Source organism: Lepidochelys kempii, chromosome 15, assembly GCF_965140285.1.
Source record: "Lepidochelys kempii isolate rLepKem1 chromosome 15, rLepKem1.hap1, whole genome shotgun sequence".
Taxonomy (NCBI): Eukaryota; Metazoa; Chordata; order Testudines; family Cheloniidae; genus Lepidochelys; species Lepidochelys kempii.
Window position 1 is genome coordinate 425823 of NC_136394.1, and position 17457 is coordinate 443279.

At 52.8% G+C, this 17457-nt stretch overlaps 1 protein-coding gene across 6 annotated transcripts in view; it reads right to left on the reverse strand.

Moving 5' to 3' along the window:
* Positions 1–548: 548 nt before the first annotated feature.
* Positions 549–17457, reverse strand: part of TCN2 (transcobalamin 2) — a 37396-nt gene continuing 20487 nt past the window's right edge. For 5 of the 6 annotated variants that reach the window (XM_073312439.1, XM_073312435.1, XM_073312436.1 and 2 more), the window contains exons 3-10: positions 17150–17339; positions 16458–16615; positions 15841–15999; positions 15416–15591; positions 11816–11993; positions 11337–11532; positions 8063–8184; positions 549–1423 (exon numbers count right to left, since the gene is read on the reverse strand). In XM_073312439.1, coding sequence (XP_073168540.1) covers positions 1362–1423; positions 8063–8184; positions 11337–11532; positions 11816–11993; positions 15416–15591; positions 15841–15999; positions 16458–16615; positions 17150–17339 — 1241 coding nt within the window. In that variant the 3' untranslated portion in view covers positions 549–1361. The remainder of the gene's footprint in view (positions 1424–8062; positions 8185–11336; positions 11533–11815; positions 11994–15415; positions 15592–15840; positions 16000–16457; positions 16616–17149; positions 17340–17457) is intronic. The other variant, XM_078848918.1, reaches the window with a different exon arrangement.

Here is a 17457-nt window from a genome sequence, read left to right on the forward strand (position 1 = left end):
CCCATCACCACCAGTATTGTCTTTGTTTCTTTGTACTCCCCTGTCTCTCTCCATCTGGTGTCTCTTGTCTTATTTCTAGATTGTAAGCTCTCTGGGGCGGGACAGAGATGGTGTATTTTTGTTCTGCGTCCATATTGCACCTAGCACAATGAACATAAGAACAGCCATACTGTGTCAGACCAATGGTCCAGCTAGCCCAGTATCCTGTCTTCTGACAGTGGCCAATGCCAAGTGCTCCAGAAGGAATGAACAGAACAGGTAATCAAGTGATCCATCCACTGTCACCCATTCCCAGCTTCTGGCAAACAGAATAGGGTCCTGGTCCATGACTGGGGGACCTAGGTACTACAACCATACAAATAATAGGTAAAAATCAAACTCGTGATTAGTCACACAGGAGAACAGAATTGTCCATTGTTTGTTGGAAATGATGCAAACCCCTAGGACAATGCCCAGACACTGAAGGCAGCTCCGTGCTGAGGGCCCAGGCCTGGCTCAGAGACCCGGGTGCTCTGGGTAAGGGCCAAATGACAGACTGGAAGGCCAGGTTTGCAATCAAAGCTTTAATCATTTCAGATCCAAATGTCAGACTGAGGTAGAGTGGCTGCTTGGGGGCACCATCTCCCCTTGAAACAGGGCCTGGGTTCCCACCCACTGCTCTCCAGAAAGCAAAGATATCAGCCACATCCTCTCCTCATAGTAGCAGTTCTGTCGCTTCAGGAATTGGGGTGGGAGCAGGGAGGGGAGCCCTGGCCTGCGAGCTGGGCAGTGACTGCTATACAGAGGGATGCAGTCTAGAGAATCTCCAGGACCCCAGTCATACCAGGGCACTGGTACAGTGTGTGGGGGATGGGGGATGGGGGGGCAAAGTGTGTCCAGCAGGAGGATGCAGGCACCTCCTCCCACGTACTCATTGGGTGGCAGTTTAGACAGCCACAGCATAGCAAGGGTTAAAGCTGCATTAGAAAATCAGAATTATGATGCGCTGAGTTGTCATATTGGAGGTTTTTCATTCAAACCAAATCTGCTGCTCCCCACCCCCTGGCATGGTGAGTTTCCATCGACTGGATGGTTGTGGGTGATCCACAGCAGAACAGGTTACCAGGGCAGGTGGGAATTTGCCCCTTTTGACAGATAGACACACGCACACACATCCTGCCAGAAGGGCCAGGGACTTGCATTATGGACTTCAGTCTGTGGGGAGGAAGATACCGCTCTGTGGGCACAGGACTCACTGGTTGACAGATGCATGCTGTCCTTGCCAACTGAGACATCCTGCTTCTGGGGCAGAGAGAGATGCACACAGAGAGTTCACCATGGATCGAGGTGGGGCAGGGAGCTGGAAGCAGACAGCAGGCGATCTACCACGGGCTAAACTTCAGGATGATGGACTCTCCATCCTGAGGCTGGTAATCAGAGATACCTACAAAAAAAGATAGCAGAGCACAAGTCAGAAGGAGCAGCCTGGGCACAGATTAAGGAACTCATGCAGCACAGCTGAATTAGGAGCAAGAGGCACTACCCCAGAGACAGTCGCTTCCTCGGGGTTTGGTACCACTCCTCAGGCAGGAGGCACTGAGAATGATTTCCTGGGTGTTGGCTCATGTACTCGGAGGACCTGCCTAAGGTGCTTATCCACCCCATCACTGTAGTGTCTGAAATGTCACAATCTCTAAAGTATTTATGCTCACATCACCCTGCAAGGCAGAGCTGTGCTATTATCCCCATTGTACAGGTGAGGAACTGAGGCACAGAGCAAATGAGTGACCAGCCCAAGAGAACTGAACCCTGGTCTCCTGAGTCCTAGCCTAGTGCTCTAACCATTGAACCATCCTTCTTGATGAGATGGAGCACAGGGTAGTAGCTGAGCCCCAAAGGGGCGACATCATGGAGTCACCATGGAAAAGAGGAGGGCCAACTCTGGGGGCATTGCCTCTACCATGGGAAGCAAGAGTTTGGCTGGCCAGCAGGGGTAAGATGGAAAGAGACTGTGCAGGGGAAACCCGAATAGCTTGGCAGACAGTAGCCCAGGCGTGTCAGTCCGCACAACTTCTGCCACCCAGGAGAGGAAGCTCAAGGAGTTCCACAGGTTGACTGTGCATTGTGTGAAAAAATGCTTCCTTTTGTTTGTTTTAAACCTGCCTATTAATTTCATTTGGTGACCCCAATTCTTGAGTTATGAGAAGGAGTAAATAACACTTCCTTATTTACTTTCTCCACACCAATCATGAATTTATAGACCTCTATCATATCGCCCCCTTAGTCATCTCTTTTCCAAGCTGAAAAATCCCTGTTTTATTAATCTCTTCTCATATAGCAGCCATTCCATACCCTTAATCATTTTTGTTCCCTTTTCTGAACATTTTAAAATATATCTTTTTTGAGATGGGGCAACCACATCTGCACTCAGTATTCAAGATGTGGGCGTACCATGGATTTATATAGAGGCAATATGATATTTTCTATCTTATTATCTATCCCTTTCTTAATGATTCCCAACATTCTGTTGGCTTTTTTGACTACCGCTGCACATTGAGTGAATGTTTTCAGAGAAAAGAAGAAAAGGAGTACTTGTGGCACCTTAGAGACTAACCAATTTATTTGAGCATGAGCTTTCGTGAGCTACAGCTCACTTCATCGGATGCATACCGTGGAAGGGTATGCATCCGATGAAGTGAGCTGTAGCTCACGAAAGCTCATGCTCAAATAAATTGGTTAGTCTCTAAGGTGCCACAAGTCCTCCTTTTCTTTTTGCGAATACAGACTAACACGGCTGTTACTCTGAAACCTGTTTTCAGAGAACTATCCACAATGACTCCAAGATCTCTTTCTTGAGTGGTAACAGCTAATTTAGACCCCATAAGTTTATATGTATAGTTGGGATTATGTTTTCCAATGTGCATTACTTTGCATTTATCAGCACTGAATTTCATCACCTCTTGCATACAGTGATCTTATCCTGCTGTCACTCCTGCTTATCCCTGGGGTGAGAGGGCACCAGGCCCAGTTTCTTTACTTCTTTCTCTGCACTCTGTTGTTGGTCTCATTTAGGTCATGGGCTCAGACATATTAATCAGTCATTTAGTCTTTGATCAGTGGAAGCTTTGGGCTGGTCTTGGCCCTCTTGGCTCCCCAGAGGGGCTGCTATCCATGCCAAAGCGAGAGAAGGGCCCCAGCACCAGGAACCACAAACAAATGTGTCTGCTAATTGGGAATAGAGAAGCCTGTAGCAAGTACAGGCCCAATTCCCCAGGGTCTTTTGGGACAGCACATAGGATCAGTCAATGAGCATCTCCCCAATGCAGCAGAGGTCACCATTTTTTGTTTAAAAAAATATTTCAAAGGAAAAATGGCCTTTTTTCAAAACAAACTTTTTTGTTTATTTTGTTTTTTGGCAAAATGCCCACCCTGAAACCCAGAAACTTGGGGGGGGGTTGCTTTTTTATTGGAAAAACTGGAAAATGTCCATGGATTTTTTTTTAACGTTAAAGGTGAGTAATTGCTTATACACACCATTGACCCCACCCTGACTTCTGCAATCAAACAGAGACTCTGCAGGTGCCAGCACATGCTTGTCACTGTGTGTGACCTTCTGAGTGCTAGTTGCACCAAGGCCATCACACTGTGAATGCAAAACAGCCCCAACTCCAGCAGCTGGCAGCATCAGATCATCGCAACCTTACAGCTAGTCATTACCCCCTGACCTTATCATGGCAGTCTGGGAACCTTAAAGGTGTAAAACAGCGGTTCTCAACGTGTGAGTCACAACCCCAAAGTGGGTTGCGATCCCATTTTAATGGGGTTGCCATGGCGGGTGTTAGACTTGCTGGGGCCACAGGCCAAAGCCCAAGCCCAAGCTCAAGTGCCCGGGACCAAAGCCTAAGCATGAGGGCTTCAACCCTTGGTGGTGGGGCTCAGGGTTATAGGCCCCACCCCCTGCCTGAGGCTGAAGCCCTTGGGCTATGGCTTTGGCCCTCCAGCCAGGGGTGGTGGGGCTTGGGGTTTGACTGTGCCCACCTCCCACCCTCCCTGCCCAAGGCAGGCTCAGGCTTCAGTCCCCTCTCTTGGAGTCATGTAGTAATTTTCCGAGGAAGTGAGCTGTAGCTCACGAAAGCTCATGCTCAAATAAATTGGTTAGTCTCTAAGGTGCCACAAGTCCTCCTTTTCTTTTTGCGAATACAGACTAACACGGCTGCTACTCTGAAACCTGTAGTAATTTTTGTTGTCAGAAAGGGGTCGCGATGCAATAATTTTGAGAACCGCTGGTGTGAAACATTTAAACATTTCACTGTGCTAATGACAAATCCCAAACCCGCCGAAGCTGACAGAACCCTTCGGGATGCTGGGTTTATTTTCATAGAAAAACTGTTGTGCAACCTCTTATATCATGTACAACACCAGGAAGTGCGAGTGAAGCCACACAAATTCTCTGGGCTGCGACACAACCTGAACAACACACTTCTGTGGGTCCCGACTCGCCAGGCCCCTGGCTCTGTGTATTCGGAGGGGTGTGACCACACTTAGCCTTACACTTCACACACTCACATTCCCTGTACAGTACCCTCCAGCCTGCTCATATTGCTCCTACCCGGTTCTATTCCCCTTCCAATCGCAACTTGCCCCCCGATCTCTCCCATCACACTACGGATGTGCTGAGCATGGGGGGTGGCGTCCTGGCTAAATTCATTCTGCTTGTTTCCTGAATGGGAAATGTGGACACTGGACGTTTCCCTTGGGATTTCCACAAAGGACCATGCACCAGGCTTAGCCAAATGTGCAGCACTACTGCTCCAGCAAAGACACTGCGAGTGCATTTCCCAGAGTGCCTTAGGGAAGGCCTCTCTTCAGACTGAGGTCTCAGTCAGCAGGCAGGCTTCTCTGGAGCACTTGGCTTCATCTGGGCAGGAGGCAGTGAGCTACTGCTGAGCCCACAGCCATGCTGAAGCTAAAGGCTGGCCAGTCTTGGCAATAGGGTGACTAGACGTCCTGATTTTATCGGGACAGTCCTGATTTTAGGGGACTTGTCCAGCGTCCCGACCTTACATCGATATTGGGATAGCTCCCGGCGCTCGCCCGCCGGCAGGAGCACCACGTGCTGCATGGGCGGGGCTTGCAGGCGCTGGGAGTGGGCAGAAAGCCCTCCGCCCCCACACCCGACCTGACCTGACCCGACCCGCGACCTTAGGAGCCAGAGGGACCTGCCTGCCGGATGCTTCGCGGGATGGGAGCCACCCCAGTTAAGCTCCGCCGGGACTCCCCACCTCACCCCCTGGCAGGTCCCTCTGGCTCTTAGGATGGGGGGGCTCTGCGGGCTGCTCCCGCCTGCAAGCCCCGCTCCGCGGCTCTGGCAGCTCCCATTGGCGCTTTTCCCGGGCAATGGGAGCCACGGAGCTCGCGCTTGTGGCGGGCGCAGCACGTGGTGAGTCTGGAGACCCCCCCTCTCCGCTCTCACCCTAGGAGCCAGAGACCACCAAGCAGGGCTGGTGAGTGCAGCCAGGGAAGGGGGCAGGGTGTGATGGTGAGTGTCTGGGAGGTGTGTGTGGGGGGGATGCTGGGCTGTGAGGGTGTGAAGGGCGCTGGGCAGTGGGGGAGGTTTGTGTATTTTGGGGTGCTAGACAGTGGGGGCCTACTGGTGGGTGCTGGGAAGTGGGGGAGATCTGTGTGTGTCAGGGCACTGGGCAGAGGGGGTCTGTGTGGGGCATTGTGTATTTGTGGTGGTGGGGCTGTGGGGAAGGGCAATGGGAGGGAGGAAGGGATGGAGGGGAAATCTGTGTGCATTGGGAAACTAGCGAGTGGGGGGTTCTGTGTGGGGTGCTGGGCAGCAGTGGTGGGGCCGTGGGCAGGGGAGCACTGGGTGGGGCGTGTGTGCGCACAGCACTCTGCGTTTGTGGTGGAAGGGTTGTAGCTGGGCTCTGGGCATAGTGGATCCAGGGGGACTAGGCAGGGGAGCTGTGTGGCGGAGCGAGGGCCCATCCCCAACAGGAAGGGGCACGCTGGTAGCACAGGGCCAGGCGGACCAGTGTGCCTCTGGCTCTGGTCGGGGCTGTGCACCTGTGTCTGCCTCTTCCCACCCACACCCTCACTCACCCAGTGTGTCCTGATATTTCTCTCTTGCGATCCGGTTACCCTACTAGGCAATGAGGCTAGCTGAGGTCTAGGATTGGCAAGTGGGACCCATGCCAATTAGGACCTTAGTCCCCCAGTTACAGGGACTGTGGGCAGCAGCTGCCTCCCTCTTCCCACTGTAGGGCAGAGGCCTTATACGATGCTTGCTGGGTGGGAGGCTCTGCAGGGCTTGACCCTATGTCTGCGGGATGGCTGATATCTCCATGCCACTACCCAGCGGCTATGATAGAGCCCTCAAAGCAGGCTAGACTGACAGCTTCTTTTCTGGCCTTTGATTGGTCCGGGTCCCCCAGATAAGCCCAGGAGGAGTTCCAGGAAGTGTCATGCAACAAGGTGGGCTCCCCTGCCAGCGGTAGTGACAGACCTGCCCCTTGGCTCTGACTCCTGCTCTGGTTTCTGACACCAGCTCTGACCTTTGGTGCTGTTCCTGGATGCTGACCACCCTGCTCCAACCGCTAGGCCTGACTGCCCGAGCCCTAGTCATGACACCAGGGCCCTCAAGGCCACCATGTGCTCCTTTATCTTCTCCTAGGCCCTTCCTGTGCCACCGGCCTAGAGGGATCTGGCCCACCTTGCTGAGATGCAGTCAGCCTATTTAGGTTCCCTTAAGAAGTATTATTGCGTCTCAAGCCACCTGCATAGCTACCTGCCCCTACACACCCAGTCTGCTTCATGTCTGCCCCTGGGATATAAGTCACTGGTGATGTCAGGCACTATATACGGGATGGGTGGGCTTAAGGAGCCCTCTGAAAAGAGCCAATGGTGTGCTCTGTAACTGTCTTCAGTAGTGCAGCCCAGGGGTCACTGAGGGTGGGATCTGTTGATGATGCATGAGCTAGAATGGAATCCACCTCCCTCCCCAGTGCCAGGTGTGCTGCAATGCTAACAGCAGTAACAAAGCAACCACATGCATCTCTAAAGTGGGCTGATCTGGCTGGGACACCGGGCAGGTCTAGCTTGCAATCCAAGGTGCGACAGCAGCTCAGGCAGACCTATCCTTCCTAGTTTTACCTGCACTAGCATTGCTACAAACAGTGCAGTGTAGATGCGGTGGCATGGGCTTCAGCACAGACTCTCTAAGCCAGCCTGGACCCCTGGGTACCTGCTCACAGTGCTGCTGCCCATGGCACTGCGTCTACACGGCTCTGTGTAGCAACGCTGCCACGGCTATGTCTACCTGAGCTGCAGACAGCACAGATCTACCTGCACACCAGCTAGATTCCCCATTGCCTGGCACCTCATGTAGCCCTATAACAGCTGTGCACAAAGCCAACGAACCAGATGGCTCAACTTGCCTCCAGCAGCAACTGTGCAGAGGGGTAGGTGACAGCACAAGGTGCTGGACAGTGAGATATCAGACCCACAGGTAGCAGCTCTGCCAGGCAAGAGTGTACCACTTTAAAGCCACATTTTAGGCACTTTATCACTGCGATCCCTTTGGCAGCTGCACATAATCCCTCCACAGGATTTATTCACCATCTGGAGATATGGGACTAAATCCAGCCCTGGGGGATGCAGCTCTCACTGAAGTAATGGGAATTGCACCCACTTACACCAGCCTGAATTTGGCCCCTAGGGTTTGGGTGATGCATGGAAAAGCCTTTCTTGAAGCAGGTCTATCCCTGGAAGAATGCTGAGGCCTGGGAAGAGGGGTGGAACCAGGCCAGCAGGTCCATTTCTTACAACACTCTCCCTTTCCATGCCCAAAGCTTTACCCCTCTGCCAGGAATTCATTGCCCTTCATAGCCATGTGAGCAAACAGCCCCTGCCTGTGTTCTTTAGAGCAGCTTTTGGTGCATCGCGGAAGCAGCAGCTAGACAGAATATTCCAGGCGTGCCGGGGGGGGGGGCTGCAAAGGGTACTGAGGGGGCCCCAAGCACACACTGACCACATGAGGTGCCAGGCTGCACTGTTTCCCACATGCTATTTCCCTCACCTTTCTGAAGACTGGTGTCTGGGGCCTGGAGAAGCTGCCAGTATCTCCGCTCTCCATTGCTGGCTTTCACCCCCATCACTGCAGTTAACAATGGCCCATGCAGGGTGTTCTGGGTTTCAAACCTAGAGTTGGAGGGGAAGGAGAAGAGGGGACGTGACCTCCAGGCAGAGCAGAGAACAGGTTGTTTCCACTTTGGTTCCACTCAGGCAGCAGCAGAAGCGTGTCCCCACATCAGGGCCCTTGCTCAAGGACTGATGGGCTAGGAGCACAGTCCTGACCACACATAGCTGCACCTGGAGCCAAACCTCCTGTCACAGGGAAGTGCTGGGTGTAGCCCCCACCTATACTAACTAGCTGCCTTCCCACTGGTGGGATAAAAGACCAACAAGCAGCGCTGCAGACAGGCTCCTGCAGGAGATCCTGGGCCAGAGAATGGAGCTGGAAGGGAACTTGACACACCAGCCAGGGGAGAGACCTGTTGGGGATCCCTGGGGTGCTGGCAGCAGCAGAAGCCTTGGAGGCAGAGGCCTTAGGAGGCATCAGATAGAATCATAGAATCATAAAATATCAGGGTTGGAAGGGACCTCAGGAGGTCATCTACTCCAACCCCCTGCTCAAAGCAGGACCAATCCTCAACTAAATCATCCCTGCCAGGGCTTTGTCAAGCCTGACCTTAAAAACTTCTAAGGGAGGAGATTCCACCACCTCCCTAGGTAACCCATTCCAGTGCTTCACCACCCTCCTAGTGAAAAAGTTTTTCCTAATATCCAACCTAAACCTCCCCCACTGCAACTTGAGACCATTACTGCTTGTTCTGTCATCTGCTACCACTGAGAACAGTCTAGATCCATCCTCTTTGGAACCCCCTCTCAGGTAGTTGAAAGCAGCTATCAAATCCCCCCTCATTCTTCTCTTCCACAGACTAAACAATCCCAGTTCCCTCAGCCTCTCCTCATAAGTCATGTGTTCCAGTTCCCTAATCATTTTTGTTGACCTCCGCTGGACGTTTTCCAATTTTTTCACATCCTTCTTGTAGTGTGGGGCCCAAAACTGGACACAGTACTCCAGATGAGGCCTCACCAATGCCGAATAGAGGGGAACGATCACGTCCCTCGATCTGCTGGCAATGCCCCTACTTATACAGCCCAAAATGCCATTGGCCTTCTTCGCAACAAGGGCACACTGTTGACTCATATCCAGCTTCTCGTCCACTGTAACCCCTAGGTCCTTTTCTGCACAACTGCTGCCTAGCCATTCGGTCCCTAGTCTGTAGAGGTGCATGGGATTCTTCCATCCTAAGTGCAGGACTCTGCACTTGGCCTTGTTGAACCTCATCAGATTTCTTTTGGCCCAATCCTCCAATTTGTCTAGGGCCCTCTGTATCCTATCCCTATCCTCCAGTGTATCTACCTCTCCTCCCAGTTTAGTGTCATCTGCAAACTTGCTGAGGGTGCAATCCACGCCATCCTCCAGATCATTAATTAAGATATTGAATAAAACCGGCCCAAGGACGGACCCTTGGGGCACTCCACTTGATCCTGGCTGCCAGCTAGACATGGAGCCATTGATCACTACCCGTTGAGCCTGACAATCTAGCCAGCTTTCTCTCCACCTTATAGTCTATTTATCCATCCCATACTTCTTTAACTTGCTGGCAAGAATACTGTGGGAGACCGTGTCAAAAGCTTTGCTAAAGTCAAGGAATAACACGTCCACTGCTTTCCCCTCATCCACAGAGCCAGCAATTGGATTAGTCAGGCATAACTTGCCCTTGGTGAATCCATGCTGACTGTTCCTGATCACTTTCCTCTCCTCTAAGTGCTTCAGAATTGATTCCTTGAGGACCTGCTCCATGACTTTTCCAGGGACTGAGGTGAGGCTGACTGGCCTGTAGTTCCCCAGATCCTCCTTCTTCCCTTTTTTAAAGATAGGCACTACATTAGCCTTTTTCCAGTCGTCCGGGACTTCCCCCGCTCACCATGAGTTTTCAAAGATAATGGCCAATGGCTCTGCAATCACATCCGCCAACTCCTTTAGTACCCTTGGATGCAGTGCATCCAGCCCCATGGACTTGTGCACGTCCAGCTTTTCTAAATAATCCTGAACCAGTTCTTTCTCCACAGAGGGCTGGTCAGCTCCTCCCCATGCTGTGCTGCCCAGTGCAGTAATCTGGGAGCTGACCTTGTTTGTGAAGACAGAGGCAAAAAAATCATTGAGTACATTAGCTTTTTCCACATCCTCTGTCACTAGGTTGCCTCCCTCATTCAGTAAAGGGCCCACATTTTCCTTGACTTTCTTCTTGTTCCTAACATACCTGAAGAAACCCTTCTTGTTACTCTTAACATCTCTTGCTAGCTGCAACTCCAAGTGTGATTTGGCCTTCCTGATTTCACTCCTGCATGCCTGAGCAATATTTTTATACTCTTCCCTGGTCATTTGTCCAATCTTCCACTTCTTGTAAGCTTCTTACAAGATGGCAGGGCCTGATTCACCCATCTGGACTGATGTTGCACTGAGTTTATGTGAACAATAAATCCCCCCCTTGGAGAAGGGATTGAAACGCTGACACTGGAGGAAGCTTCCCCAATGTGCTGGCTTGTGAGCTGGGCTGCTGGCTAGCACAAGAGTGGGGAAACTGAGGCAGATGCCAGGTTTGGGGAGACCCTGTTAATCTCCCTTTAGGATCATCCCACTTGTACAGACCTTCCCCACATACCCAGTAGATCCCTGCAGAAACTACAGCCTATTCGAACACAGAGGGGTTGTTTCATAGTGACGGATGTCCCAGAACTGTCATAAGAATCTGACACCTGGTAACTGTCTGGAATCCCTGAGGGAGCCTGGAAAACCCAGACCAGGTCCAGGAGGAGGATGGGACACTCGTGTTGTTACTGAACTAACGGCATGTTGCACCGAAAGGTCTCAGAGCACTTCACGGCAGGTTGGTGGGTGTGATCATCCCCATGTTACGGGGTGGGGCGGGGAGAACTGAGGCACAGAGAGGGGCAGCAACTTATCCAAGGACATGCAGTGAATGAGTGTCAGAGCCAGGAACAGAACCTAGGAGCTCTGCCTTACAGGCCTGGGCCCTGGGCCACTCTTCCTAGCATTAGTCCTGGGGTTGTGCAGGCAGATTCCCTGCTAGCATTGTGGGTGGGCATGCCCTGGACTGCCTCCCCCGCAGTTTAGGAGGCAGCACGCTCCTCTTTCCAGGCCTGCCCTGCAGCCAGGCCTCCCCATCAGTCTGTTCCCAGCACAAGCAGGAAGCTCTCACGTGAACTGCCCAGGGCCCTGCTCTGCAGCAGTTCTCAGCAAGTCCAGGAGGGAGGACTCAAAGGGCATCTGGATGGAGTGGTTGTACAGTGTCTCAGGGCTCGGAGGGTGCTCCACAGCCAGGTGAACGGTGATCATCTTGGTCCCCAGAATTACTGTCCTGGATCCCGGGCACCTGGTGTCTCGCTCCAAAGTGTCTGAGAAAGAGGGAGAGGCTGTCAGAACCACCAATAGTCATGCAGACCCCTGTGGGGAGCCCTAGCATGAAACTTGCTGTCCTAGTCCTCCCTCCTTCTCGGGGCATGTTTGCTGGGCTCCTGGGATTTTTCCACCCTAGCCTTTCCTCAAAGGCCCCCATTGCAGTGACTGTAACTCCAGGCTCCCCCCTTCCCTTCCTCTTTGTGGGATCTGCCACTAGGCATGGGACCCAGGGCCCCCAAACCCTGCCCCTCACTCTAGCATCCCTGTCTTTCCTGTTACCTTGCTCTGCCCGGCACTCCATGGTGGCGATGTCCAGGTAGCTCTTGCCATCCAGCACGGGCAGCAGCTGGGACATGATCATGGGGTTCTGGAAGTGACCCTGTTCCAGGCTCCCCAGCAGGGCATCCATGCCTTTGGGACACTCTGGCTTCTTGCTCATCCCGGTGGCAATCAAGAGCTAACATGAAGGGTTCAAAGGAAGGGAGAGAAGCCTTATTTCAAACATCTGACCCCCCTGCTTCAAAGCCAATTGCAGGGGAAAGTGAACCATCTGGTGTGCAGGATGAGGTCCAGCTGCCACAGAGCCCCTCCCTCTGCACTCTTTATTCAACCCTGGCACAGGACTCGGTGCTGAAGGAGAAACAGTCCCACACACGGCACCCCCTGCAAGGCAGCTACTTTCCTTCATGCAAGTTGGGTGGGCCGACACCTGCTCAGTTTGCTCCCACCCAGGGCAGAATGTGGGGCCAGGATAAAATGGAGCATACTGCTGTAAGAAGAAGGGAAGGGTAGTAACACCTGCAGGGGTGAAGTGTCAGCAGCCTGACACAGCTTAACATGTGGGGGCAGATAGTCGGGGGCCTGGGGTGGTGTTGTCCCTGGGGTCAGTGACTGGCCCACGTGCGCCAAACACGCTTACAGCTAAATAACACTGCTGATCATTAAGTTTATGATTTAGTCAAGGGTATTTTTAGTAAAAGTCATGGACAGGTCACGGGCAATAAACAAAAATTCACAGCCCATGACCTCTCCATGACTTGTGCTATAAATACCCCTGACTAAATCTTAGCTGGCGGCCAGCTGGGGGGGAGGGGGGCAGGCACTGCTCTGGATGGGGAAGCTGGGGGACCACTGCTGGGTGGGGGACTCAGGGGTCAGAGGCACCAGCACCAGCTGCAGCTGCTCCCACAGCCCCTGGGATCACTGTTCAGGCGGTCCCCAGGGCCAGCTGCACTGGCTGCTGCTCAGGTGGTCCCTGGGGCCAGCTGCTTGGGCAGCCCTGGATTCTGCCACACCAGCCACTGCAGAAGTCACAGAGGTTGCAGAAAGTCATGGAATCCATGATTTCTGCAACCTCTGTGAAAGACACAGAGCCCTAATCATCATCATGCTGAGGAGTGCTTTCCATTAAAGAAGCAATGCCAAATAATTTTGGCCTGGCACTCAGAAAAGATTCAGATAAATCAGGTTTTCAATTTCACCCCTTCTCACCCTATGTTAGAAACTCAGAGAGGCTGGCCATGCGCTAGTGCAGGAGAACCAGGAACCACAACCGATCAACTACATTTGGAAGATATTTTTGTTCAATATCTTCATAAATGATCTGGAGGATGGTGTGGATTGCACTCTCAGCAAATTTGCGGATGATACTAAACTGGGAGGAGAGGTAGATACGCTGGAGGGCAGGGATAGGATACAGAGGGCCCTAGACAAATTGGAGGATTGGGCCAAAAGAAATCTGATGAGGTTCAATAAGGATAAGTGCAGGGTCCTGCACTTAGGACGGAAGAACCCAATGCACAGCTACAGACTAGGGACCGAATGGCTAGGCAGCAGTTCTGCGGAAAAGGACCTAGGGGTGACAGTGGACGAGAAGCTGGATATGAGTCAACAGTGTGCCCTTGTTGCCAAGAAGGCCAATGGCATTTTGGGATGTATAAGTAGGGGCATAGCCAGCAGATCGAGGGACGTGATCGTCCCCCTCTATTCGACACTGGTGAGGCCTCATCTGGAGTACTGTGTCCAGTTTTGGGCCCCCCACTACAAGAAGGATGTGGATAAATTGGAGAGAGTCCAGCGAAGGGCAACAAAAATGATTAGGGGACTGGAACACATGACTTATGAGGAGAGGCTGAGGGAACTGGGATTGTTTAGTCTGCAGAAGAGAAGAATGAGGGGGGATTTGATAGCTGCTTTCAACTACCTGAGAGGTAGTTCCAGAGAGGATGGTTCTAGACTATTCTCAGTGGTAGAAGAGGACAGGACAAGGAGTAATGGTCTCAAGTTGCAGTGGGGGAGGTTTAGGTTGGATAGTAGGAAAAACTTCTTCACTAGGAGGGTGGTGAAACACTGGAATGCATTACCTAGGGAGGTGGTAGAATCTCCTTCCTTAGAAGTTTTTAAGGTCAGGCTTGACAAAGCTCTGGCTGGGATAATTTAATTGGGGATTGGTCCTGCTTTGAGCAGGGGGTTGGACTAGATGACCTCCTGAGGACCCTTCCAACCCTGATATTCTATGATTCTATGAACTAGTTTTTCTATCTGAGCTGAGCCAAGTACAAAAAGCAAATGAATGGATGAGACATAAAACCAAGGCCCTTTCTGCTTGTGGCCCTCATGCATTGACTGGCACTTTTTCTCAGAGTGGAAGCTGTTAACTCCAGTGTCTTCAAATTCCAACATGGGATCATTCTTCCCCCTCCAGGATCAGCTGAAATTGTTCTTAATTTCCTATCCTAAGTGACTGTGCAGTGATGATGGACATTGCTAAAGCGCAGCTCCCTTCCACCCCAGAGGTGGCTGCCTTCCAGCAAGGAGTGAGGCTAAGAGATCTCAGAAACCTAGCTAGCCTGGTGATAAAGACTGGATTTGATTTGCTGACCTCTGTCAGTTTTATGGTACTAAATCAGGCAAGGACATTGGGAAAAAAACCTACCTCAGCCAGATGCTAATGTAGATCAGGCATAACTCCACTGAAGCAGAACATCAGTGTGAAATCTGACCCAGACCCTATGTTTTTAAATGGACAATGTCCCTTTAAGCCAGATTGTACTCTGTACGGTAAGAAGATAGGGGCAGGGCAGAGGTCATGCTGATGGACAAGCATGTGACCTGGAGTATGTCTACACTGCACACTAAGCCCAGCTCTGACTCAGGTTTGAGCCCAAGCCCCCCCTTCATCCACACACAAATCAGTCTGACTTTGGTCAGCAAGTGCTCAGGGCCCAGGTCAGCACCCGAGGTCAGCACTGGGTCAGCACCCAAGTCCTGCTGCAACTTGGGTCCAACCCCTGTCACTTTGCAGTGTGGATGGAGCTCAAGCCATAGACACCAGTCAGAAGGTCCGTGTAGTGCAGCATGGACGTATTAGCACAGCTGAGATCCAAGTCCAGCAACAGTAAACCCAAGTTCACAAAGCCGTGTGGACGTTCAAGCATGGACTTGGAAACACTGAGGGTACAGCTACACAGCCTGCCTCAGAGCCTGGGTCAGCTGACTTGGGCTTGCAGGATTTGCGCTACAGGGCTGACAATAGCTGTGTAGACGTGCAGCTCAGGCTGGAGCCCGGGCTCTCAGACCCAACCCCCTTACCAGGTTTCAGAGTTCGGGTTCCAGTGCAACCAAATGTCCATGCTGCCTGCAGGGTGAGCCAAGTCAGCTGACCCAGGCTCTGAGACTCGGTGCCACAGTCCTTCTTTGCAGTGTGGATGACCCACAGGCTTCGTGTGCAGTGCAGACGTATCCTCAGAGGGCTCCCCCAGAAGAAGGGGCTACGCTACGGTGGCATCTCCCCTCCATGCCACCCTGGGAAGCTGGCAATGCTGGGATCCTGCAAACCATGCAGGAGGAGGACGTGCTCCAGAGACCCGCTCTGCCCACCTGCATGGCCAGTGGGCTACTGAAGATGTTGCCAAAGGTGCCCTTGGTGGTCTGAGCCTGGAGAATACTGCCCGTCACTCTCTGGATAGCCAGGTTGATTGCTGCCACTAGCTTGGGCTCGTAGAGGTTGGCCTGCTCCAGGCAGGTGAAGGCCAAGCCTGCCATGGCCTTCGTGTCTGTGTGAGGAAGAGCAGGAGAAGGGGTTACAAGGAGAAACACCCCTGCCCAAGTTACTTCAGTGGAGCCATGGCCCTGTGTGGCTGGAGTGCAGAGCTGAGAATGGGAGAACTCAAACCCCTCTCAGGGGGAGCTGACTTTCATGTGCCTCCCAAGGGAGATGCAAAGGCTGTGCTGTCTCCAGCCATGGCAGGAAGGCCAGCAAGCCTGGGGAGCTGGCACAGAGGACCATTCTGACAAGTACGTACCCATGGAGAGCTTGACGCCGTGCATGAACTTGTGCTTCTCAGCACTGAGGAGCTTCTGGATCACATGGGTGTCAATCTTCTTGCCATGGACACACAGGGCCAAGACCCCCAGGCTGTACTGGTAGTAACTGGTGATGGGACGGCCATTCCCTTTGAAAGCTGTGAGCAGGAGAAAGGAATCAGGAGGAAGAAAGCAGCTTGTGCTCCCCTCCCCCCAGCACGAGCCATCCTTCCCCCTCCATGCCCCAGGACTCTGCACCAGGGACTCTCCTCATCGCACCCCATTGGATGGAACCAACACAGCAAGCTTGTAATCCAAGCCACTGCCCCCCTTCAACTCCCCACTCAGTGCATACAGAGTTGAGGGTGGGGGTGAGAATTGGATGGACAGATGCTTCCTGGTGTTCTCAGCGTGACTCTCTGTTGTGAATGGCCCAGGAGGGGTATTGCTGCTGGGTCTGAGCTGTGAGCAGAGAATGAGGGTTCCACTGACAGCCATTCTCTGGCAGGGACACTGAGCTAGGAAGTGGCCCAGAGATGCTGCACGCCACCCCAGGCAGCTTCCTGCCACGCTCTGCAGTAACCCTCGGTGCTAGCCCCGAGCAGCACCCTCTTACCTATCTGCTCCTTCTCCTTGTGCAGATGGTACTTCAGCTGGGTCACCAGCTGCCTCCCCAGGAGCGTGTCCATGTCCTGGCAGGCAGCCCGCAGTGCTAGGAGGTACAGAGCCAGGCGGCCCGTGTTGGGCTGCTTCTGCTGGCCACCTGCTACAGAGCTGAGGTGACAACACAAGCCAAATACTCACCACATGGCTCCTCCTTCCCACATGTCCCCCCCCCGATCCTCCCCCACCGGCTGAGGGGAACTGCGTTCCCAGGGGCAGCAAACACCAGCTCTAGGACAGCTCTGAAGATCCTTAGCAGAGTTTGGGGCCTGATTGACCATAACCTTGTGCTTTTGTGTACCTGACAGGAGCCTGTAAATGCATCCAGCCCCACGCCAGCTGTAAATCAGCAGAGAGCTATGCCTACCCTCATACTGTCCGGGTACCTCCCCTGGCACATCAATGCAGCCGGGGCACTGGATCCTGGGGCAAGCCTACGAGGTCAACACACACAAGTGAGCAGAAAGCCAGCCCCTTTGAGAGGAGTCCATGACAGGAAGAAGATGGGCTTTGTGGAGGGCAGGGGAAAAGCTTGTTCATCTGGGATGCCTTTGCCCCAGGGTGCTCCTGCAAGTGGCAAGATACAGAGGGGCCCTGCTCCTTGCGCCACTCCTGATGGTGGGATTTGGGCTCCATTGGCCGTACCTGCTGGTGCTGGGCTGGAAGACATCCTTCAGCCTCTGGAGGTACTGGGCTTCTTTCTTCAGGCTGTGGTCAGCAGAAAGACGAAGGGCCACATACACACTGGGGTTCAGCTCCTCTGATAGATCCTGGCTGAGTCTCAAGAGCTCCATGTTCAGGCATTTGATCAGAGCAGAATTTCCCCTGGGGATTTCTTGGATAAAAACAAAGGAAGGAAGAATGGAAGGAGAGAATGAATGCCATGGCACAGAGAGTAAAAGGTAGGCAGCTGTGTGAGAAAAACAGCAAGTCTGTAACACTCAGAGAGTATC